Source organism: Arachis hypogaea, chromosome 19 (assembly GCF_003086295.3).
Source record: "Arachis hypogaea cultivar Tifrunner chromosome 19, arahy.Tifrunner.gnm2.J5K5, whole genome shotgun sequence".
In the NCBI taxonomy this organism is placed as follows: domain Eukaryota; kingdom Viridiplantae; phylum Streptophyta; class Magnoliopsida; order Fabales; family Fabaceae; genus Arachis; species Arachis hypogaea.
Window position 1 is genome coordinate 6391014 of NC_092054.1, and position 26064 is coordinate 6417077.

Genomic DNA, 26064 nt, shown 5'->3' on the forward strand with positions numbered 1-26064 from the left:
TTTTCTGTAGTTGGTTATTGTGATGCAGATTTTGCTGGTGATAGAGTTGACAGAAGGAGCACTTCTGGTTTATGTTGCTTCCTTGGAAAGTCCTTAAATGTTTGGTCAAGTAAGAAGAAACCAACAGTGGCCTTATCCACTGCAGAGGCTGAGTATATAGCTGCTTCTTCTTGTTGTTCTCAGTTTTTATGGTTAAAAACACAGCTTGCTGATTACAAATTAAAGGCTGAAAATATTCCCCTGATGTGTGATAATATGAGTGCCATTAATATTTCTAAAAATCCAGTTTTGGACTCTAGGACTAAGCATATTGAAGTGAAATTTCACTCAATAAGAAAACATGTCCAAAAGGGGGATATTTGCATTCAATTTGTTAAATCAGAGGAGCAATTAGCAGATATTTTTACAAAACCATTAGTTGAGGATAGATTCTGCATGCTTAGGACTTGTCTAGGAATCTTGAGTTATGATTCTTTGTTTGAAAAATGATGATGTATTTGCTGGAGCTTTTTGTCTCATAAACAGGCATGAGACAATTCTAGGCAGGTGATGAACGTTTCCATCAAGTCAACGTGTTCTGGGCTTGTTTCAAATGAATCTCAATCTGGGCCAACCTCAATATTCAGATCAAGAGTGGTTCAAATGTGTTTCATTAATTTCATATCACCTCAAGGCCCAAATATGAATGTTACAATCTTGTTTGTTAGTTTTTAATGACTTGTGTGTTTCATGAAAGATTTTCAATAAATGTTTTGTGGCCCAAAAGGTTTTCAAGAGGATTTAATTTTGGCCCAAAAAGGTGTTTCAGGTTAATTTTGTTGTTTTTCTCAAATTTTAAAATTAACTTCCCTTTTATTTTTAAAATAAAATAAAATCTTTCTTGAATGAGGTCATGTCTTTTCAAGTCTTTTCAAATGGTGATGCAGTTGCATGGTTTTGGAAATCCACTTTTTGGGTACGGTTACCAACACTCCCTCTCTTCCCTCCATAACTTCTCCACACACTCTTCGGTTTCTTCCCACTCACTTTACTGCTTCTCTTCCCTCAAAAGACTGAAACTAACCAAATGAGGAAGAAAACCATTCCTAAAAGGCCTCCTCGTGAAAAGATTTTCAAGCTACCCACAAAGCCTTCCACTCGCTCTCAAGACCGGACCTTTACCCCTTCTCCTTCTCCTCCTACCTCTCCTCCTCGCTGTGACCCCATGGCTCGGACAAAAAACACTCCAAGGTTTCCTGCCTCTGCCAAGCCGACGCCACCACCAAAGGCCACACCTTCCAAGCCTGGCTCCTCAAAACCAAGTTCAGCAAAGCCTAGCTCCTCCAAAGGCAAACGTCAGGCGACTGAGGAACCTATACCCGAACCAACACAACCCAAATCCAGGTCTGTTCCAATGCGCTCTCAACGAGGTAACACTCGAGTCCCTCTCCAGAATGTTAAAGAACCAGACATTGGACCTTTTGATCACAAAGCTCACTTTTTGACTTCTCATTCGAACTATAACCCTTATAGATTCAAATCTGCCATGAACAATGATTTTTATGAGAAGGTTATCCAGTATCGTACCCTATGTCCCTCTTTTCTCGCTGATTTGCCATCTTTGAAAAGAAAAGGTTTTCCTTTTGTTGATAACTTGATTTTTCTGTACTGGAATCACCTTTTTGATATCAAAAAACCTGTTTATCCCTTGTTGGTCAAAGAGTTTTATGCAAACATGACTTATCATGAGGGCACTGCTCATTCGTATGTCAAGGGCCGAGATATCGTTTTAAACAATGAGACCATCAGTGATGCTTTGAAGTATACTGATGTTGGGCCCTGTGCCTACACGTCAGTTAAGTGGGATGAAGGAGTTGGTGTTTCTTACAATGATGCCCTGGCTAGTATTTGTGAACATATCTCCTTAATAGATGGCATTACACCCACTCACAAAGTCCTAGGATATGAGCGTGCTCAACTGCACCGAATAGTCAATCATATTATTTTGCCTCAAAGCGGCTCATATCAAAGGGTTTCCTACACTGATACACTTGTTTTATATGCCCTTCTCACCAAAACTGAAATTTCATTTGCATATTTGATGTTAGATACATGTTTGACTCTGTTAGAAGTGAAAAGGACAAAGCTCTTCCTTATGGCATGTTGCTAACTTGCATTTTTGAGTATTTTGGTGTTGACTTGACCAATGAAAAATATGAAAATAGACATTCATATCTAAAGGGAGGTGGTTCAGTGAAACAGCAAAAAGGACCAACTTGATCTGAGAGAGTGGTTCTAGATGATGATGATGAAGAGTTCATTCCAGATGATTCTACTGCTCCTTCCACTGAGGGTACTTCCATCTCCACTGGGAAGAAATCCACTCTGCTGAATGTGGTCAGGGATGTTGCTCAAGAGTTTGTCTCCCAATCGAATCACTTGATTGAATTGAGCAAAGAGAAAAGGAAGCTGGCTAGCAAGCATGAGAACTTTCTGAAGAAATCAAGGGATAGGGTGGCTGTACTGATGACTTTCATTGACAACCTTCAAAATGATGAAGACATTGCCACGGATGTTGAAGAGGAAGCTGCTTCGGAGGGGAATGGTTCTGATGCCTAGGATTTGTCTCATAAAAACTGTTGTTGCTGCTCTCTTTTTGTCTCATGAATTCTGCTTCTTTAGTACTTTTAAACTGTTTCATTTTGGATGACTGTAATAACTCTGGATATTACTGCACCTTTGGTAGTTTAGTTAGCACTTTGAAATCTGCTCTAACTCTTTTCTGCAGGATACAAGACTTTGCTTTTGTTGATCTTGTTTATTGTCCGCCCTTGATGACAAAAGGGGGAGTAATAGCAATAGGACCCTAGTATTTTTTTGGGATTTTTACTGCATCCATACTTGAGTTTGCATGTTGAATAATCTTTGCTGCATTAATACTTGTTCTCACATGCTGAATCTGTTTACTGATGGTAATAGCTTGATGTTGGCTGATTATGATATGTTGCTATCTGATTCTGACCCTGATGTATTAAAGCTCTATTTTGGACATTTAAACTATCACTGTTTGCTATACTTTTAGTTGGTACATAGCATCTGTTTAGTTCCATATAAGTATATGTAAACAGGAAAGAAGAGAAGAGCATAAATTCAGGGGGAGCTAACCTTGAAAAGGAAAGGGGGAGCAACATAAAAGCAAATGACAAAATTCAAAGGGAGTTTTCTAAACCTGACTCAAACTCATTTCCTTTTGATTATTGCTTAAATCATGTTTGTCATCAAGGGGGAGATTGTTGAGTTAAGAAATTAACTAAATTAATTAGTGATGACAAACATTATTTTTGAGCAAAATAAATAATTAGTGTTGATTAATTATATTTACTTATTAACTAATTGTTTATTGTTGCAGGCCAAATGTTAATAGCCCAAATGGAATAAAAAGCAATCAGCAAAGAGTATTGGGCTGAAAGCAAAATAAAGAGCCCAAGCAAAAAGCAAAGAAAGAAACCAAAGAAATTAAATCGGGCCAAGCATACCAATACCCGATCCAAGCCCGATCTGGTTTCAGAAATGAAAATCCCTCTCTTTTGCTTAACCAAAAGCAACGTTCCTTTTCCTCTCTAATCAAGTCACATCAAGACTTCAGTAAAGTAAGAAAGAGAAAGAGAAGAAAAGCTTCCTCCATAAGCCAGTAACCAAAGAAGCAAGAAAGAGAAAAACTAAACTTGAAGCACAGAAGCTAAAGCAGAAAATCTAATCCAAATCAAGCTTAGGATAAAGGTAATCCATCTCATCTTGCATGCATCAGATCTTCATCCCCTCTTCCCAACTCTCTGCACTATCCGAAAATGGCTTTCAAGGGAAAGTTGATATCTGTTCTTCACTGCTACAAATCCACGGTCACAAGAGATTCTTGGGGACCAAGTTGCATTTCTATGGTTCAGATTTGGTTGACCATGAGAAGATTTCCATGGTTACTGTTTTGTGGCTTTCGGTCAAAATGAGAAAGTCAGAGGGAAAGTTTCTTCTCTGAGGATTAAGGTGAAAAAGTGAATCTGTGAGTTGTTGAAGCTCAAGGCTCAAGGTGTTGACCTTGGAAGAAGAACTCAGCCACATGCAAGGAGATAAAAGAAGCTTGCTGTTCATTCAGAAAGCAAGGAGAGAAAACCAGTGAATAGAGGTTATTGTTCTGAGAGAGCTCTTTGAAGAAGTTCAACTAACTGGACAGTGTAACCTAATCAAAGGTGCATTCCGCCAGTATGAAGAACTGAATCAGAGGCTTGCTAATCTGGTTTTTCGCATATCACAGAGGCTGTTGATGAAGTCAATCTCCTTCATGTTTTACTGATTGTAATGTTCTTTTCAATGTTTATCATTCTGTAATTCCTAGTGAGAAAAGGCATTGTGAGAAAACTCAAGTAAAAGCCATGAGTGGAAAAAGGCTGAGTGAAACACTTGAGAGAAAATCCTAGAGTTATTTTCAGATTTCTTTAGGTGTGTTTATGTCTTGTATCTTGTACCTGTGAGGTATCCCTTTCTTAGTTGGGTTAGCACTAAGAGGTATAGTTAGGTATTAGCATAGCCAATGTCAAGTTAGGTTAGAACTTGAGTGTGAAAGGATTGGGTCAATCCTGTGTTATTGGTGTATGTAATACTGTTAACTATAGTGAAATTCTTCCATAGTTGTGGAGGAGACTGGATGTAGGTTGCATAGCACAAGGCAACCGAACCAGGATACATGCTGGTGTTAGCTTTTCTCTTCTCTGCTGTGTTCTGTTTTCTGATATTCATGAGACAAAAATAAATTGTCTCATAAATTTCCGCTGCTAAGTTAAAACAGAATCAGAATTGCAAATCTGTTTTAAAAGGGTAACAACAGCAATTAAAAGGAAGGCATAGATTCAACCTCCCCTTCTCTAAGCCTACCACAACCTTCACACTGCAACAACAATCTCAAGATATTCTTAATGCAATGCATATTGTTTCTACATCAAAGTTACTTCTTCAACAATTAAGAGATGGTAGATGGTGCAATTTTCTTGCAAATGTTAAAGATTTTTGTGAAAAACATGAAATTGAAGTCCCTAATATGAGTGCACAATATGTTTTTGGAAGAGGTCGATCTCGTCAACCAAGTGTGACAGTTGAGCATCATTATCGAATAGATGTATTCTTGGCAACAATTGACTCTCAAATACAAGAGTTGAATAGTAGATTTAATGAGCAAACAATAGAGCTTTTGACTTTGAGTTGTGCTTTGGATCCTAAGGACAATTTCAAATCATTCAATATTGAAGAAATCAGCAAGTTAGCAGAGAAGTTTTATCCCCTTGACTTTCCTTCTAATGAGCTAAATATTTTGAAATCTCAGTTGCAACATTATCAGTATGATATACCAAATCATTTGAAAGGCATTGGTACACTTTCGGAATTGTGCAACAAGTTGCAAGAAACGGGAAAATCAAGAACTTATCACATGGTTGATAGATTAATACGTCTTGTTTTGACTCTACCAGTGTCTACAGCAACAACAGAAAGAGCTTTTTTAGCAATGAAAATTGTTAAGACAAGACTCCGAAGTAAGATGGCTGATGAATTTCTTGCAGACAATTTGGTCATCTATATAGAAAAAGAATTAGCAGCTATTTTTGACACAAATTCAATTATAGATGATTTTGAAAATAGAAAAAAACGTCGAATAGCATTTTCATGATACAAAACTGTAAGTAGTAATTTTTATATATTATTGTCTTATTTTGATTGAGATTATATATTTATTTTTTTTAAATTTTATCAATAGAAATAGTAATATAAAATATAACACCGCCCCCTTAAATAGTTAGCCTAGCTCCGCCCCTGGTAGTGGTGTAGTGCAGGGTTTGCACCCGGTCATGCCAGCTTTAGCAAGAAGATCTCCAACATACTTTTCTTGTGACAGAATCAGGCTCCCTTATTTAGTTTTTGCAACATGAATCCCCAGGAAGTAATGAAGTTCTCCCATGTCTTTCAAGGCAAATTTGGCATTCAACTGTTCGATTAACTGAGTTATGGCAGAGCTAGAGCTGCCTGTAATGATGATGTCATCTACATATACCAAGACAAAGATGTTGCCTTCTTTGGAGAACCTGGTAAATACAAACACATCTGACTTGGTTGTTGTGAAACCAAAATGTCTCAGTGCTGTAGACAATTTATAGTACTAGGCACAGGGAGCCTGCTTTTGTCCGTATAAAGCCTTTGTTAGTTTACAGACCAGATTGCCATTACCTACAGAATATCCTTGAGGTTGCTTCATGTATACCTCTTCACCTAAATCTCCATGGAGGAAGGCATTATTAACATCCAATTGCCTAATGTTCCAGCCATATGTAATGCTGCAGTCAAGACTATCCGAATAGAAGTAGGCTTTACAACTAGACTGTATGTTTCAGTGAAATCGAAGCCCGGCCTTTGAGAAAATTCCTGAGCCACTAATCTTGCCTTATATTTATGTAGTGTCCCATCAGCATTGTACTTCACCCGATACACCCATTTGCTCCCAATTGCCTCTCTACCTTTGGGAAGTGGAACAAGCTTCCAGGTTTGATTCTTCATGAGAGCATTGTATTCAAGGTCTATTGCTTCTTTCCATTGTGGATGAGCCATTGCATCTTTGACTGATCTAGGTTCTACTGAGACATGAAAAGCCCTTGGTCTAAGGCAGTTAGACTTGCTTCTTGTGATCATTGAGTGTGTGTTAGTTGAGGAGGTCGTGGTAGGAGGTGCAGGTTCTGCTAGTAGAAGGATTTCTATATCAGAAATTGGAATTGGTATTGGGATGTTTGAGGGTGCTGCTGACTGGGTGGACAGGAAGGGTTGTTGAGTGGATGGAATGGACTGACTGTTGTCATTAATAGCTGGTGAGGTTGGAAATTGGGCGCCTGAAGGTTCGTGAGAGGCAGTGGATGTTGTAGCAGAAGTAAGGGGGGAAGAAGAAAAAGTGTTGGGTTGTCTTTGTGTGAGTGAGGGAACTGGTGAAGGCTTATGAGCATAAACAATTGGGATTGTAGGGAATTGCTGCAGGGCTAGTAGGGGAGGATTGGAGTCTTCATGTAGGAATTTGCCATCTTTAAAAGGAAATTTTCTTTCATCGAACACAACATTCCTTGTGATTATGGTTTTACCACCAGGGGTTAAGCACCTGTACCCTTTGTAAAGTGGGCTGTAACCAGTAAAGACACAGGGGGAGGATCTGAATTCTAACTTATTCTTGTTGTAAGGCCTTAAGTGAGGAAAGCATAGGCAGCCAAAGACTCGAAAGCTGGTGTAGTCAGGTTTCTTTCCAAATAGCTTTTCAACTGGGGGCTTGTTTTCTAGTGTAGGTGTTGGCAATTGGTTAATGAGGTTAGCAGCAGAGGTGAATGCTTCTCTCTATAATCGAGTTCGCATTCCAGCTCCATCCAGCATAGACAAGCCTTTCTCTACAACATGTCGATGTTTTCTTTCTGCATTGCCGTTCTGCTAATGTATATGTGGACAAGAGAACCTGTGAATTAAGCCTTGACCCTGCAATTCTTTAGATAAGCTTACATATTCAGCAGCATTATTCGTTTGTAGCATTTTAATTTTCCTATTTAATTGTAATTCAACCATATTTTGGAAAGCTTTAAAGACTGATTTAAGTTGGGACCTGATTTTGAGCAGATAGAGCCAAGTGAACTTAAAGTAGGCATCAATAAAGTTGACAAAATAAAAATTTCTATTAGAATCAGGCATAGGGGCAGGACCCCATATGTCAGAGTACACAAGCTGAAGTGGTTCAATATATTTAGTATGAGAAATTGAAAAAGGTAGCTGATGTGACTTGCCAATGCAGCAAGCTGGACACACTGCTTTATTGATATTGAAAGGAAGATTACAGGATTGTAAAACTGTTTAAACGACATTATTTGAGGGATGACCTAGTCTATTGTGCCATAACTGAAAGTTATCTGTACTGGACATTATAGAGACATGGGCAGCTTTTGGGGGTGAAGGGGGTGAGGTTGACAAACTTATACATCCCTTTGTCAACTTTGCCATGAATGACAATCTCCTTAGTTTCCTGAGTTTTGACATAACAGCCATCAGCATAAAATTCAAAAAATACTTCATTTTCACAGAAAAATTGATACACACTAAGTAAGTTTTTGGTAATATTAGGCACATGCAAAAGTTTTTGTAATAGGAACTCTCTAATGCTCAAATCAGTTTTAAAGCTAGATTTTTCAATTAGGTTGATGTGCAAACCTGAGCCGTTTCCTACTATTACTTGATCAGATCCTTCATACATCACTCCTTCTGTCAAGTCCTGCTCGTCTGAAGTCATGTGGTGTGTTGCACCTGAGTCCGGATACCAATTTGGATCATAGGCTGTTGAGGGAGTAGCTAGGAGTGCTTGAGGAGTCGAATTGTTGCTGGAGTTCTGAGCAGCATATTGGGACCTTGGGTTGTCATCTCTTTCATACCTATACCAGCAGGTTTTGGCTGTATGTCCAATTTTGTCACACACTTGGCAAATTGGCCTTTCACTTGATCTTGCACTGTTATTCATGAATCTTGAGTTATCATTTTGGAACCTTTCTTCAAATCTTGAATTGTTGCCTTGTCCACTTTCAACATTTCTGTTCTGAAATTGACCAGTTCCAAACCTGCCACTTCTTATTGACCTTCCTCCTCTGTTTCTGTAGTCTCCTCCTCTAGAGCCTCCTCTTATGTTATATCCTTGTGTGTGCTGGGCCAAATTTGCTTGGATAAAGGACTCAGGTTTCCTGAATCTTTCTAGAATACTCTCATGAGTCAGGAGTAACGCTTCTAGTTCACCTACCGATATGCTTACTGGTCTTGCAACTACAGACGTGATTACATTTGCATATTCTTCTGTCAAACTATTTAGTATTGCATTTACATGGTCACTTTCACGCATTGGTTCACCAACAGAGGCTAGTGCATCTATTGTGCTTTTCAGGGCAAACACATACTCATTCACAGAGTTTCCTATCTTGATGCTACTCAACTTATGTTTTAATTGCATTATTTTTGCCCTAATCTGAGAAGAGAAATGATCATCGAGTCTTTTCCATACCTCATATGCGTATACGCACCCAACCATTCGAGTTGTGAATGGCTTGGTCATTAAAGCCAGCAACCACGACTTTAGCAGCGAGTCTTGTCTTTTCCACACTGCATATCTAGGATTTGTTTCTCCTGAAGGTAAGAATCGCGTTGGAATCCTTTCTCCAGTGATGTGGTGAAGCAGGTCGTGGCCTTCAATGGTTGATTCCGCCTGGTCCTTCCATTGCAGAAAGTTGTCCTCATCCAATTTCATCGAAATTGGGGAAGACGTGAAGCTTGGGGGCATTGGTGCCTGAGAGATTGAGCTGTGACTGTTCTGGGGTTCCGCAGCCATGGAAGCAGAACAATCGTTAAGCTCTGATAACATAAAAGGTATCAGATTTAGACAGAGAAGAATTGAAGGAGGAATGAATTCAAGAAGAACGATAGAAACTGAGAAAAAGAGTTTGGGGATTGAGAAAAGAGAGGAGAAGTTTCTAGAGAAGGGTTTGTTAAACTGAATTAGTTGAATCTGAACTAACTGAACTGTTCATTATATAGTGCACTATATATATAGTGTAGTGAGGTGTAAGGACAGATGGCAACTAACAGAATTTAGCTAAATGCTATTAACTAATCGCTAACTGACTCAACTGGTTCTCATAACCTCTATCAATATTAATCAATATTTTCAGTTAGTAGTCTATATATATATATATATATATATATAGTTTATACTTTTAAATATTACTGTTGATTATCTGTTGAATAAAAATAATAAATTATGGTAAAAATTTGCATATAGTTATTTTTATGTGAAGTTGGTATTTGAAAATTATCAGATGATTTAACAAATTTAACTAAATTATTATCTAACAATTTTTAACTATTAATTTCATACGAAGACAATTCTATGTAAGTCTTCAAAATAAATTATATGGCTCTGTAAAAAAATGCTATTTATACACAAAAATCAACTATTAAAATTAGCCATCAATATATTTTTATATAAAAATATATGTGGTTTAATTTATTTTCAATATGTATTTATATTCCAACATATATTTTATACTAATAGATAATTTTAATGACTAATTTTAGTATACATATAGCATAACTCGATTCTATAGCATTACCCTTACTAAAAAGGATGTAAAAAATGTTAGTTCGTATTTGATAACTGTATTATACAACTCAATAATTCAAACACGTGTGTAAAAAAAATTAAAAAAGCTTTCACACGGCCAGCCCGACAAATTTGCAATTTTGCATGCGAGCATGTGCATGGAATAAATAGCTTAAAAATTGCAATTAAATTATAAAGAAACCGATTGTGTTAAAATAACATTTCAAAAACAGAAAAAAAAAAAAAAAAAGCATGAGTTCTAGTGGCAAAATATCAAAGCCACGCGGAATGATCCCAACTTAACGTGAGAATATATAAATTAAATTATAATATTTTATTCCACAAAATCAAACCATTGAAAAAAATTCATCAAAGCACCTTGAGTATTGATATCAACTCATAAACAAAAGAAAGTCAAACATTCAAACCAGATGCATAGAGATCGGCATTTTCTTTATTTATTTTTATCAATAAGGTACTGTTGTATATTTATTCATTGTTCCAATATTACAAATATATTGTTTTATCCATATAAAGAATTATAGGGAGGACAACATTATATCAAAGATTCACATTTAGGTGGATTGAAAAAAAATAATGATCAAAGTTTTCATCGTTTCTTCAATAAATCCTTGCAAGGATATATCAATAATCGATGAACAAGAATTTGAAATGTGGATGATATTGTGGCCTGATCTATTAGAACCAACCAAATTTGGATAACTTGGTATCTCATCAAAACCTTTTTTTTTTTTTTTTTATTAACGTTTGAGAAAATCTTCCTTGGTGATATGCTGCAGGATGCACAGGAGACATATGGTTGATTCGGTCTTTGATTTGTAAAATTTATTTAAAATTCTGATTGTTTAAGTAATATTTGAACAATGCTACATGATTTTAGATAGCAATAATTTGTACTCGTATTTATAAAAATTTTGTATATAAAAAGTATACATTTTATATTTATCAAAGTTTTACACGTAATTTATACATGTCTATATTTTTTAAAATTTATATATATAAATTAATAAAATTTATTTATTAAAAATAATTTAATATTTATATTGATCAAATAATGACAAAAAATATTAAAAATATTCAAAGAGTTTTCCGTAACATTTTTATATCTTATTTGGACATTCATATAAATGTGAATACATCGATAGTACTTAATATAACGTTCTCATAATCATTTTTTTTTGTTCCACCACTGAATTTGGTTTGACAATTTTCGTGCCAACATATAAATAACAGAGGATAGAATAACTCATTTCCCATGCTTGCACTATTAGGTTTATTATTGCAAGATCGCGATGTTTATACATGTGGAGGAAAGACTAATTATGATGAATTTAATACATATATATTTTGCTTATTTTAAATCTTCACAAGATTTATTATTATGAGTTTTATACGATCGTATAATCACAATAATTTTTTTGAATGATTATTCACGTCATCAATTTTAAAAATAATTATTTTTATTTATATAACATTATGTAATTAAATGTATGTACGTGTAAAATAATTTTACATTAATAGTATATTAAAATTAAATTCTATTATTATTACTTTAAAAATATTATTTATATATTAAAATTAGTTATTAAAATCAACTATCATATATTATGTAAAATTATATATATTTATGTATAATTATATATATAATTTAATTTATTTTTAATATATATTTTATATTATTAACCAATTTGATATATTCCTAATTGTTATTACTTTATTAGAAAGAAAGGAAAAATGTGAAACCATGGGAGTTTATTTTATGGCACTGATTCTCTTGGCCGGATATCTCTCAAGAATGCAGAAGTTTCAGTTAATGCCTTCTCTATCTGGTGAGGCCCCTTTGATCAATTATTACATTAATTATGAAAAATAATCTGATAGTATTTAAATAAAAAATATCTTCTAAAGCGATAATATTAATAAAATAATAAAATAATATTTTAATTATTTTTAAATTTATAACATTTATTATTTGTGAATCTTACTATATATTATAACCAAGAGTGATTAATAATATATATATTTTTTAAAATAATCATGTAATTTTATCAAATTCAAATCCAAATCCAAATCAATTAATAAGTCAACTGTCCGATATTCAGATTAAGTATTTTTTTATAATTATTAATGAAGTAATTTTAAATTTTAATAGTTTCGGACACCATTGAAGCATTGCCTCCTCCGAAGTCCAAACCTATTTTCTCGGAGTTTTCAATTTGTCCAGTTGAATACTTGAATGTACATAAAAAATTAACATGTGAAAATATCTAATTATATCTTCATAATAATGTGCCAATTAGAATTACAATAAACTAGTACATTAATAGGCATTATTGATTTAATTTTATATTTATTAAATATATAAAAATAAAATTGAGTAAATAATTAAATTTATCTCTAAAAAATTATTTATTTTTTAAATTAATACTTAAATTTATTTTAAATTAAATTTATCCTTTAAAAATTTTAAATTAGTCACATTAGTCATTCCATCATTTCTATTGCTGATGACGTCACAATTTGTTAATGTGACAGACACCACACTGACCACAAGTCTCCAATAGATATCTAACGGTCCCAATTAACTTTTTTTTTTCCAAAGTTAGGAGTGAGACTCGAATCCGAGACTTCTAGGTGAGGATGAGAAGACTATGTCATTTGACTGTTAACATGATAAGTTTATGAAATTAGATTAAATCAATCACAATTTGAGAAGACTTTAAGGCATTAAAATCTTTCAATTTGGGATTGATTTGATATAATTTTATAAACTTATCATGGCAGGAACCAATTAAGATTATCATGTGTATACCGTGGTATTATTTAGCGTGTCTTATCAACAAATGCTAACATCATCAGTGACAGAATCAAGGCATTTTTTTTACAATATTTGGAGACGAATAGTACCACCTAGAGTGGAGATGATGGGGTGGGTTACTTTAATAGGTAAACTAAATACAAAAGGAAGGCTAGTTAGGATTAATATTATAAGTAGAGATGAATCTAAATGTATTTTGTGTAATGTGGATGAAGAGGTTGAGGATTACTTATTTGTGCATTGTAAATTCATTTACAAGTTGTGGTGTTTAGCTTTAATATTGGGGGATGTGGTGTGGGTAAGTCCGAGTAGTATTAGAGAGTTCTTTAAAGTTTGGTGTGCGAAAAAGGATATGGCCATGAGATTTAGAAAATAGGTTAATCTTTTCTTTGCAATTATATGGGTGACATGGAGGATTAGAAATCGTAGAGTCTTTGAGTTGAAAGAAACAAAGGAAGAGGAGGCATGGGAGGAGATATTGAGTCATTGGAAGGAGTGGAAAAAGGTTCAAAGTAAGAGATTTGTGTGTAAAAAAAATCAAGTGAGTCCAACTCTTTCTCTTTATATACCGCAATCGGCTCATAAACTACATTGATGGTTATGTGTTGAATTTACTCCAGAAAAACAGAGATATGCAGTAGGCGAATATGTTCTTAGTACTAATAACAATTTGCTGGCCATTGTCAGTGAACTAATATGTGCAGGTAATAGGTTAATGGCGGTTGTCTATGGTGTTGAAGTCGTTGTACAATTTGTTATTGAAGAATCACTAGGACAACCTGAGGAACTTGTAATAAAATTTGTAGAAGAAAGTATCATCAAATGGTAAAGGGTGGATACTAGGAGTTGCTGGACACAAAATTTTAAAAGAAACAGGCTAAGAAATTTGCTGTAAGAGTTCAGAAACATCGAGTTTATATTGACAAAGCCCAAGAAATTTTCTTTGATTGAGAATTGAGACAAATAGCAAAAGATAGTGATGAATTCTGTGTGATCTGGTATAACTAGTAATGTGTGTTGTATATGATTTAATAGCTATAATTTTACATATATAATTAGTCTTCTAGTGTTTTGATGGCAATACCAAAGAGACACTACGGAGATTAATGAAATGGTTATGTGATTTTTTTGAGGAAAAATATTTCTTTAGGTGATTAAGTATAATAGGTGTTTAGGAGTTAATCTTTTTGAGATTATGAGTTGTTTGTAATTTGTCTAAACAATCCTCCCCTTTGGGTCGAGATTCTTAATTAACAATAATTATTAAAAAAAAACAAAGATGACAGAAGGATTAATGTAACAAACTTAAAATTTTTGAAGGATTAAAATATTTTTTAAGAACTAATTTGAGAAACGGATAATCTTTTAAAGGCGAAGTTAATCATTTAATCAAATGAAATTAGTTAAGCACAAATAGAATCATTGCTTCGCATCCAAATCTAAGGTCTCGCTTTAAATCCCCTTTTGCAACAACTAAATGGTAATGTCTTGTCTTTCTCTTAAGCTTTGGAACGTTTCCTTAAGCCTAATGTTTGAACTTCCTTATCCTAAATCCTAGTGTATGTGCATGGTTGTAGGGGTGGCAGCATGCACTCTATACGGATCGAGTTTTTGTGTGAGTTGAGCCTCAACGTTATTCGATTAATTCGCAATTTATATATGTATATGTTATATACTTATATAAAAATATGTTTTAGGTGGATTTTGAACTAAGAACCTCTCATTTGGAGCAAAAGATCTTAATCATAGAACCAAAGTCATCAATAAATGACTTATTACATTTTTTTATATAAAAACCATTTCTATTTTAGTAAAAATTATCATCATGTTGTATAATTACAAGCTTCCTCTACGTTGTTTCCAATTTTATCTATGAATAATGTACTTGTAACATCATAGAGAACAAAACGTTTCTTCTCTCTTTTTTTTTTTTTTGATCAAGTGGATTGAACAACTCTCAATTTTAGGTATTACACTCATGTTTTACACACACAACACACTCACACACACTACCATGAGTATCATGGGTTCTTAAACCAACAACCAGCCTCAGCTGAGATTAAAATCCAGATGCAACGTTGTATGAGGCAGATAGGTATGCCATCTATGTTAGGCCTCTGCTGCAAACATTTCTTCTCCATTATAATAGTTTTTTTTTTTTTTTTATCAAATTCGATGTGAATAATTTGTTCGCTATTTGTTTATATTTAGTTACGTCATTAGAAATTCAAATCCAAAATCTATGCGGAGAAGGGAGACAAATGCCACATGAGCTACAACTTATTGACAATTACTTCACTATTACTTGAAAGCGATTATAAGGTTTCATGATCCATATCAAATAACAATTTTATATCTATAGAATAATATAAAAAATCATTTCAATATAAAATATTATAAATTTATAACTCATAATTTTTTTGGCATTGTTTCTACCCCAATAAATTTACTGTTAGTCTTTATAATTTTTTCAATTTTTTCAATTAAGTTCTTACAATTTAAAAGTATAGAGCAATACAATTATTACAACATCACATGTTAGGTTGTGCTCAAGATTCAAGAATTAAGCCAATATTGGCTTTTAATCAGTTTATGTGGGGAAGTAGCTATAATTCATCATGATTTTTGCCCTCTACAATGGTTACATCATGGTGATGTTTTAGAAGGTAAGTAGCAGCCAATGATGCATGAAGGGAAGCACCATAAGGAAGTGCATCTTCATTGACTCTGAAATATGGTGAATGTATTAATGGAAGCCTTTCACTTGAATCATCCTGCATTCCAAGAAAAAAGAAGTAGCCAGGTATAACCTCTTGATAGAATGCAAAGTCTTCTGCTGCCATCACTGGTGGCATTTCCATAACTTTATTGGTTCCAAGCAAACTCCCTGCAACATTCTGGAAATGTTTATGCAATCCGCCGTCGTTTATAACAGCAGGATAGAAAGGTTTCTTTTCCTGAAAGAAGTCGACTGTTGCGTTGCACCTCTGTACTGCAGCTTGCCCTACAATAACCTGCATATGATTCACGAATCGGTCTTAGCTCAAGAGGTGAAGATTGCATCATACTTATAAACTAGGTTTAATTACTTTGTTGGTCCTTCTAGTTTCACCAAATTTTCAATTAGGTTCCTATACTTTTTTTCTTTTCAATTGGGTCCCTACACTGCTTTTAATTTTGTAATTATGCATTTTCATACCAAAAACGTTAAAATTAACTGAATATTTCTTCGTAAATTGAAGGTATTCATAATTAAAAATCTAACTAGACCTTTGACCGCATGTATTTTGAGAAAAATATTCGGTTAATTTTAACGTTTTTAGTATGAAAAGGCATAATTACAAAAGTAAAAGCAATGTAGGAACCCAATTCAAAAGAAAAAAAGTATAGGGACCTAATTGAAAATTTGGTGAAACTATAAGGACCAACAGAGTAATTAAACCTATAAACTACCTAGAGACTATATCTTTGAGAGATGCGTGACTTGTAATGCAGTTTACGAGATTTTAGTGAGCCAGGAATTATGCATCCATACACAATTTTACACTATGAAAAAATGAAACCTACCTCACAGAAATTAGCATGATGGGAATGGTATCAGAATATCAGTGTTTGTTGATGTATTGCACAGAATTACAATATAGATAGGGTATTAGAGAAACCTCTCAACCCATATTATTCTAACAAATGATCAAAGACCCCCTAATGGATATTAGCATAATCCCCCCAAATTTGTGTAGTTTATGTATCTATTTGCAGTGAAGTTGACTATTGTTTTGTATGACAACTACATATATAAAGCTTGTGCAGCATTTATATGGTTCTTGACTGTTTGTTATTGCATGAATGTTACAGTAGAGATTATGATGTATGTAACAAAAATAGTGATCATTAACATTGGATATGTCATGCATATAAATGAATTTATTCTTTGACATGACATACCTGCTCAATGCGCTGTTTCAGCTGCTTGAAACTTTCTTTTGAGAAAGTTCGGAAGGTGCCCCCAATAGTGACAGAATCTGGGATAACGTTGAATGCATCGCCTCCTTGGAATTTCGCAACCGTCACAACCTATGGGGAGATGCTTTATATCAGTAAGACAAAGAGCAAGGTTGTCATACACAAGAAAAACCTTTCAGGAAATAAAACTAATGTATCCAACAATCACTAATCATCACATCTGGAAAATAAGAGTTTATGAGCAGAAGTGAAGGCAAACTTCCAAAAGATCTAGATTTGTCTTGCTCTATCTCATTTTTGCATTGACATTGCTATTAAATCCTTGCCTAAAAGATCTATCCATCATCTTTGTGATCTAGACATTTATTTAGCAGGACTGGTAAAAGAGAAGTAGTAAATTATGTGGTTCTCTGCTTGCTCGATCAGGACCGAAACAGGGTAAACCGGTAAGTATTCTAGTTCTTTATCTTTTCTCTAATTTTTTCCGATCCATTTTAACAAGGAGACAGTGGATTATTTGACTGGCAAAATGTAAAGAACATATTATTTATAGTGAAAAACTAAGTATCAAAAACTTCAATCTAAGGGCAATATGTAGGGGAAAATGAAGAAAACAACTGACTTACCTGGGAATCAAGAGGATCGGATTCACGAGATACAAGGTGCTGTAAGCTAACAATCACATTAGCAGCAGCCAATATAGGGTCTATAGAATGTTGAGGAATAGCTGCATGACCCCCCTTTCCGCTTATCGTCGCTTGAAATCTGCCACTTGCTGCCATTATTGCACCGGACCTTGAGGCAACTTCACCTACACGATAGTTAGGCATCACATGCAATCCAAAGATGGCAGAAACATTTTCTAAAGCTCCAGCTTCTATGATCCTTTTAGCACCTGCACCTCCTTCCTCTGCTGGTTGGAAAACAAGAACAACAGTTCCCTGTGTAGAAAACAAAATAATGAGTCCATGAAAAGGTCCAAATTACAAAACAAAACGAATTCAGAAAATACTAGCAGATATGGGTGACACTCATCACAGTAGTAGAATGTAAAGATGACGAACTTTTTTCCCTTTTGTTTTTCCTTTTTCTCCCTTCTTCTAGATTATGTTCTAAGAGCAAATACAAAGAAATGAATACTTTGACATGATTTAAGATGTATGGCAGATGATAGATATTATAATTTACAAATGCTGGTAACATGGAATTAAACTTATAATGCAATCCCTGCATAGTAAACTTAGCTTTTTCAAAATTTTCAGAACCTATTTATATTATATAAAAGTTGATACCAAGTTATTATAAAATGAGCTTATGTCATATTACTCTTTCTAATTGTGCATGTCAGCAATTTTTAATAGATGTCAATAATCAACTCAAAGAAAGAAGAAAATATGTTCTCATCATGCCCTTGTCTTCTCTGTTCCAATATATAAATTTGCTTATGTTGGTGCCATTTTGCATGTAGGTGCATCAAGAAAACTTGTGGCATTCTTGAAAACTTAAAACCTTAGCTACTACACCTTTCTTAAATTGTCAATTTAGTTATACCTCTATCTATTGCTGTGTTTTATGTTAGTGATGTTAAATTGAAGTCGTTAACATAATAAAATATTCTTTGCATAAAAGAACATAATTACAATAACCAAATAGTGAATTTTATAAATAAAATGAAAAAATTACATGTTCATTCAAACATCAATTTAACATATTTTCTAGTCAATCTCCAAACAAGGTAGGTTTAAAATATTAGACCTTCATTATTATACGAATCTATGTATATAGTCTAATTTGTTTAGCTCTCCACATCACGTGGGTCTAAATAGTCTAATTAATCATAATTTGGCATCAATTCCATATGCTAGAAAGTAGAAACCAGAAACAGAAGCCATAATTGATTTTGACATGACCGGAAGTACAAAAATAAAACTAACACATAATCATTAAAGGAAAGCAAAAGAGTTCTGATAAGCAGTTAAGGAATCTACTAATAGAAAAAATTGCAAACTTATATTGTAATCAATGCATACCAAGTTAACCTTTAAAAAATTAATTTATTTTTACCAAACCTTGGAAAAGGATAAGCTAAGGAAGAAAATAGCATTATGTCAAAAAGGGAAATGAAATTAATAAATCCAATATAAAGAAACAAACCTGTATCTCTTTTTCATGCTGTTTGAGAATCTTAGCAGCACCAAGAAGCATAGCAGTGTGAGCATCATGGCCACAAGCATGCATCTTTCCAGGTACTTTACTCTTGTGCTCCCACTCCACCATTTCCTAAGGTTACATACACCAACAATCAACAAGTCAATGACATAGACATAGAGAAGAAATAGTGTCAATAGCATAAAAAATATGTATAAAAAAACACCTTTATTCTAACTTCTATTGTTCTAAAAACAATAATCCTAAATAACTATTATTTTAAATTCTAACAACAATAACCCAAGATAGAATAGAACCCTCTATGATTACTTACCTCATTTCACTGCTTAACATGAAGAATATGAGAATAAATTACTACAGTAATATAAGTAAAGAACATATTTTGAATCAATATGAATGTAATGTAACCTGCATAGGAAGAGCATCAATGTCACCTCTTAAAGCAACAAAAGGAGGTTTTCGAGTTCCAATGTATCCAATAACACCGGTTTCAGCAACTGGATGCTTATATGAAATTCCCATTTTGTCCAACTCTGCTCTTATGACCTCACTCGTCTTAAATTCCTCATATAGCAATTCTGGGTACTCATGAATCTTCCTTCTGATCCCAACCATCCAATCGAAAGTTTCAGGCTTTTTGGCAAAATCGAGAAACCTGGTGGGGATTGTTGATGATGAGAGTTGTTCTGAAACTGAGGAGGAGGGTGTTGCGGCAAAAAAGACATGGAGGATGATGGTGATGGAGAGAAAGAACAAAGTGAAGGAAGCCATTGGCACTCTCTTAGTGTCTACTGAGTGGGAGTGGGAGTGAGACTGCAAAAGTGAAAATGGCAATGTTTTAGTTTTCAATTTTTGTTAAAAAAATTTAGATTCCAATCTCACTTCTAATTTATAAAAAAAAAATTAAATTCATAATTTTTTAAATAAATATAAAAAAATTATATTATTTGAGTTATAATTTCTTAAATAAAAAAATATTTTGTTCATATTAAAGAATTAAACTACATTTTTGCTCTAGAAAAAAAATTAATTTTTGATAAAATGATAAAGTCACCTTAAAAAATGATACTTCTGATTTTTAAATTATTTTAGTTTGACATAATGTGCTTTTTTTTTTCTTAGTGACAAATATATCATGTATTTGATCCATTTTTTGTTGAAATATTTGAAGAATTATTTATGAAGTTTATGCAAAAAAGAAAAAATTTGATACTAAATTTCTTTCAATATTTTTAAAATTTTTTTTATTTATTTAAAAATAATTGGAAAAAAAATCGCTCAGCAGGAAAATGGAAAAATCTCATTTATCTAGACAAGTTTGCAGAAATCATTTTTCAAAATTTTATTTCTAGAATTTTTTTTCGAATATGTGTTTTTATCTTGAATACATTTAATTATACTGAAATTATTTTTAGAAAGTCGAAATATAATTTTTTTTTTGGAAACGTTTTATCAAAGATCTTTTGAAACCAAAATGGTAATTACTCCCAAAATTTATATTGATAGATACTATTTAAAACAAAAGAGTACTTTTTCAGAAGGTGTCTTGAGAAAACTAAAAGCAAGTAATCAGAGAATATATAGATTTCACATCATTTTAGTTTCAAGAATGCTATGTTTATAACTATATCTAACAACTATATTCAACCGTGTTCATTATAATTCAGTGGTTTAAATTATAAGGTCCAGTGAAGAATTCAACAACATAATACTATAATAGTATAGTAGAGTCCAATATAATGTATAAATTTCTTTTGTATATCATATAATATAATCTTCTCCTATTTATAAGTTTGTGTCAGATAAAATTACTTTTATGGACAAAAATCTAGATACGTATATCGTTCAACTAAATTAATACAATTATTATAACATCAAATATCAGGTTACGCCCCAAGAATTAAGCCAATATTGGCTTTTATGATGATGAGTGTTATTATAGTTCATCATTTTATTGGGCGAAAGTAAGGCTAAATGGTTAAATTTATCCTTGAAATATCATTCGTTTTTTAAATTAGTTCTTAAAATTTTTTTTTAATTAAATTCGTCTTTTAAATATTTTAAATTAATCGCGTTAGTCCTTCTGTCATTTTCTTTGTTGATAGTGCCAAAATTTGTTAGTTTGACACGTTAAGTGATATTATAATACACACATAGAAGTCTTAATTGACTATTAACATGATAGGTTTATAAAATTAGATCAAACCAAAACCTAATTTAGGGGAGAACTTGAGGCATTGGAATCCCTCAATTTAGGGTTGATTTGATCTAATTTCATAAACTTATCATGTTAGCCGTTAATTAAGACTACTAGGTGTATGTGGTGGTGTCACTTAATGTATCACATTAAAAAAATTTTGACGCGGTTAGCAACGAAAATGACCGAAAAACTAAAATGATTAAGTTAAAACTTTTTAAGGATGGATTTGATTAAATAAAGATTTTAGAGATTAATTTGACTATTTACTGGGAGAAGTAATTACAATTCATCATTATACATGGCTTCTACAAATGGCACAACATTCTGATGTTTTAGAAGGTAAGTAGCAGCTAGTGATGCATGAAGTGCAGCACCATAAGGAAGTGCATCTTCATTGACTGTGAAAAAAGGTGAATGTAACGAGTGAAGCCTTTCATTTGATGCATTCTGCATTCCAAGCCAAAAGAAGTAGCCAGGTATAACCTCTTGATAGAACGAATAGTCTTCAGCTCCCATCATTGGTGGAACCTCAATAACTTTACTTGCACCCAGCAAAGTCCCTGCCACAGTTTGAAAATGCTTGTGTAGTTTCCCATCATTTATGGTAGCAGGATAGAAAGGTTTCTCTCCCTCTAGGAAGTTCACTGTTGCGTTGCACCGCTGCACTGCGGCCTGCGCTACAATAACCTGCATATGATTCATGAAGAAGCAGAAAGCATGAACAAAAAACCAGAGAACAAAATTAATCATACACCAGAAAAAACATATCAGAACCTTTCCTCATGAAATCGGCTTTAGCAAGTTCCGAATTGCAGCGAATAAACAAGTTCTTTAAGTTGCAACATAACTCATAAGTTTATTAAAATGGGGCAGTTTTAATTTTCATAATACATGTAGTGATTACTCATTTTATTTAAGTAACACCTTCATGAAATAGCCTTTTGGTTTAACAACCATAAGAAGGAAAGAACACAAGTTAATTACTGAGGTTATGATGGATGTAAAAAAAGTATAGATCATTAATCTTAGTTTATGTTTAGCACATAAAAATTAATTTATTCTGCTACATAGCATACCTGCTCAATGCGATGTCTCAGTTGCAAGAAACTTTCTTTCGAGAAAGCTCGGAAGGTGCCACCAATTGTGACAGAATCTGGAATAACATTGAATGCATCACCTCCTTGGAATTTTGCAACTGTCACAACCTACAGGGACATGCTTTACATTAGTATGAAAAAGAGTTATGGTCTCCATACACAAGAAAAACCCTTAGGGAAACAAGTCTTTCACTAGATCCAACATAGCTGACTGTTGGCTTGAACATGTTATCTTGAGCTTGAAGTCACACAGAGACAACTTAACCGTTGTTTCAAGGTTCCCTTTGTTAGTGGAATGAAGTAAAAGGGAGGGAGTGAGGAAGGAAAGACATAAAGAATCATTTCAGTTCTTTCAACGACAACATATTGAATGGTTTGACTGGCAATTTAGGAGCAGTTCCACAAACTAAGATCTCAAATTATGTTGTTCCAAACTGGTCTTTCTGAAGTTTATGTGCATAACACATTATGAAAGCTGAAAAATAGCTAAACAAATTAGGTTGCTATCTCAGGCCTTGCCATCATTTTCTATTGTTCATTCTGATGCACATATACAGCACAATTCAGCATGTAGAAGAGAGGCTAACTACTTTTCACAGAAACAATTGCAAATAAGAGAATCATGGGAAGAGAAAATGAAGAAATCAACTGAAATTACCTGGGAATCCAGAGGATCGGATTCACGAGATACAAGGTGTTGTAAGCTAACAATCACATTAGAAGCTGCCAAAATAGGGTCTATAGAATGTTGAGGAATAGCTGCATGACCCCCCTTTCCATTTATTGTTGCTTCAAAGAAACCACTTGCTGCCATTAATGTACCAGACCTTGAGCCTACTTCGCCTACACGAATATTAGGGGCAACATGCAATCCAAAGATAGCACCTACATCTTTTAAAGCTCCGGCTTCTATAACCTTTTTAGCCCCTGCACCTCCTTCCTCTGCTGGTTGGAAAACAAGTACAACAGTTCCCTGTTTGCGCAACGAAATAATTAGTCCATCGAAGATCTATTAACAATGTAGAAGATAATGGCAGGGAGAGATGGATGATGCTTCAGTAAGAACTTCTTCATCTGTTTGTTTTCTTTTCTCTATTCTCCTATATTCTAAGAAAAAGCACCAACAATTAATTCTTTCATGATTTAAGGAGAAAGTATTAGGTGTCACATTTTAGCTAAGACCTACCATAATCTTGTATGTTAAGCTTAAATGTTACTCTATCAATGCCATTAACATGATCCACTTAACTACCTAAGTGTTCCATTCCATGAACAGCTAATAATTTCTTCGATTTAAGATGTATGGCACATGATAAATATCATAATTTTACAAATTACAACTGTAGGTAAATTGGAATTGGAAATAATTTGGCATCAATCCCATATGTTGAACAATTTAAGCCATCATTGATCTTAATATGATGAGAATTATAAAACCAAAAACACATAAGCATAATAAAAAAAGAACATAACATTATGCAGAAAGAAAAAGGGAACTATAAGAAAACAAACTTGTATCTCTTTTTCATGCTGTTTGAGAATGTTAGCAGCACCAAGAACCATAGTAACATGAGCATCATGACCACAAGCATGCATCTTCCCTGGTACTTTACTCTTGTGCTCCCATTCCACCATTTCCTAAGGTTACATACAGCAATAATTCAATAACATATATTAAAAAAGGGAAAAAAATTCAATGAATCTGCAAAAATTGAAGAATGACATGATAGAGATATAACTATTAATATTGACTTCTCCCATCAGATTAAGCTTTAGAGACGAGTGATTTCATGACATAGGATCAGAGCACTATACAAAAATCAAGCAAATCCAAAAAGGCTCTTAATTGAGGGGAGTATTAAAAGATATAACCATTAATTTTTTTTTCCTATCCGCCTAAACTTTTGGAACGAGTGGTTTCATGACATGACAAAATTGCTTTTAAACTTGTAACAGCAATAATAACCTAATTTCATGAAATAGGGTCAACTACATGAATCAATAGACATTGTACTATAGTATCAGGATTCAAAAGTTAAAGGCGTGATATGAAGCATGTGATAAGTAAAGAATATTTAGTTATAGACTATGGAATTCATGTAATATGACCTGCATAGGAAGAGCATCCATATCAGCTCTTAGAGCAACAAAAGGAGGTTTTCGAGTTCCAATGTATCCAATAACACCAGTTCCAGCAACTGGATGCTTATATGAAATTCCCAATTTATCCAACTCTATTCTTATGAGCTCACTGGTCTTAAATTCCTCATATAGCAATTCTGGGTACTCGTGAATCTTCCTTCTGATGTTCACCATCCAATCGAAAGTTTCAGGCTTTTTGGCAAAATCGAGAAACCTGGTGGGGATTGTTGATGATGAGAGTTGTTCTGAAACTGAGAAGATGGGTGTTGCGGCAAGAAAGACATGGAGGATGATGGCAATGAAGAGATGGAACAAAGTGAAGGAAGCCATTGGTATGATGGTATCTACTCCAACTAAGTTGTAGTGAATGTGTGTGTGAGGGAGAGAGAGAGCACAAAAGTGAAACGGAAATGGAACCATGACAGCTTCCCTATCACTACACGACACGTGGCAAAGTTTCTACTACCAATAATTATCAACGACTATGTATATGTATCAACTAATTAAATGGCCATCTAAAATAAACATTAAGAAAACAACTTAGAAAATTAATTATGTATACTTATTTATGAATGGCTATTATTGACGAATGTTAACTAATAAAAAATATAAGAAAGAATCAAAGTGAGTGATTGATACTTTGAAACTCGATTTGGTATATTATTAGAAGAAAAAAAAATAAAAAATATTATTTATATATTAAAATTAATTATCAATATATTTGTATATAAAAATATATTATTTAATAAAAATATTTTGTATACTAAATTTAGTTATTAATTTATTTTTAATATATATTTTATACTGATAACTAATTTTAGTTATAAATTTTGATATATATTTATTATAGTTGATTATTTAATTATTTTTAATATATATTTATATTTAAATATATATATATCTTATATTATACTGATTTTAATATACACATAACATAATTGAAAAAATATAGATATTAGACAACTGCTTCCTTTGCTATATTCTAATGATTTAAGTACTGTGTATACAAATTAAATTCCACTTGAAGAAAATGAATAACAAGAGAAATATATTTGGCATCTTTATTGTTTTTTTATTTTTTTATTTTGTATTTTACTGTTAGGATCAATACTGTAAATCATTGATTTATAAAATCGTCGTAATTATTATTTTACATGCTAGCAATAATTTAAAGAAAAACAAATTAATTAGAGAATGATTATTCATATAAAGATATTTTTATATAAAAATAATAATTAATACATAAACATGTATTATGTTAAATAAATTAATTAAATATATCAAATTATCTAATATTTTTTAACTATTATAAAAATATTATGAATAATCACCTAATTACAGTAGTTCACATATTGATTATTAGTGTCTATTAGTCTCATAGTTAAAAGTAAATTTGAAATGTGATGTAGACGGAGGAAACGAAAAGAGAATCTTTTGAGTTCTAAAAATAAATAAGAGTTTTTATTTTATTTTATTC

General features: G+C 33.1%; 4 protein-coding genes across 4 annotated transcripts; 1 reads left to right on the forward strand and 3 right to left on the reverse strand.

Annotated features, from left to right (window-relative positions):
- Positions 1-4951: 4951 nt before the first annotated feature.
- On the forward strand, positions 4952-6176 carry LOC112777771 (uncharacterized). Its single transcript, XM_025822161.1, has 2 exons — positions 4952-5558; positions 6034-6176. The coding sequence occupies exons 1-2, from the start codon at positions 4952-4954 to the stop codon at positions 6174-6176; spliced, it is 750 nt and encodes a 249-aa protein (XP_025677946.1).
- Positions 6177-6288: 112 nt separating this feature from the next.
- On the reverse strand, positions 6289-9406 carry LOC140182096 (uncharacterized). The gene is made up of 3 exons (XM_072228202.1): positions 8248-9406; positions 7505-7524; positions 6289-7389 (listed from the first exon to the last, which is right to left on the reverse strand). The coding sequence occupies exons 1-3, from the start codon at positions 9404-9406 to the stop codon at positions 6289-6291; spliced, it is 2280 nt and encodes a 759-aa protein (XP_072084303.1).
- Positions 9407-15431: 6025 nt separating this feature from the next.
- On the reverse strand, positions 15432-19999 carry LOC112779886 (IAA-amino acid hydrolase ILR1-like 4). The gene is made up of 5 exons (XM_025824243.3): positions 19557-19999; positions 19134-19259; positions 17606-17920; positions 16962-17090; positions 15432-16030 (listed from the first exon to the last, which is right to left on the reverse strand). Exons 1-5 carry the CDS (start codon positions 19917-19919, stop codon positions 15623-15625), a joined length of 1341 nt encoding a protein of 446 aa, XP_025680028.1. The 5' UTR covers positions 19920-19999; the 3' UTR covers positions 15432-15622.
- Positions 20000-21589: 1590 nt separating this feature from the next.
- Positions 21590-25046, reverse strand: LOC112779887 (IAA-amino acid hydrolase ILR1-like 4). The gene is made up of 5 exons (XM_025824244.2): positions 24555-25046; positions 23958-24083; positions 23104-23418; positions 22425-22553; positions 21590-22035 (listed from the first exon to the last, which is right to left on the reverse strand). The coding sequence occupies exons 1-5, from the start codon at positions 25005-25007 to the stop codon at positions 21628-21630; spliced, it is 1431 nt and encodes a 476-aa protein (XP_025680029.2). The 5' UTR covers positions 25008-25046; the 3' UTR covers positions 21590-21627.
- Positions 25047-26064: the final 1018 nt, after the last annotated feature.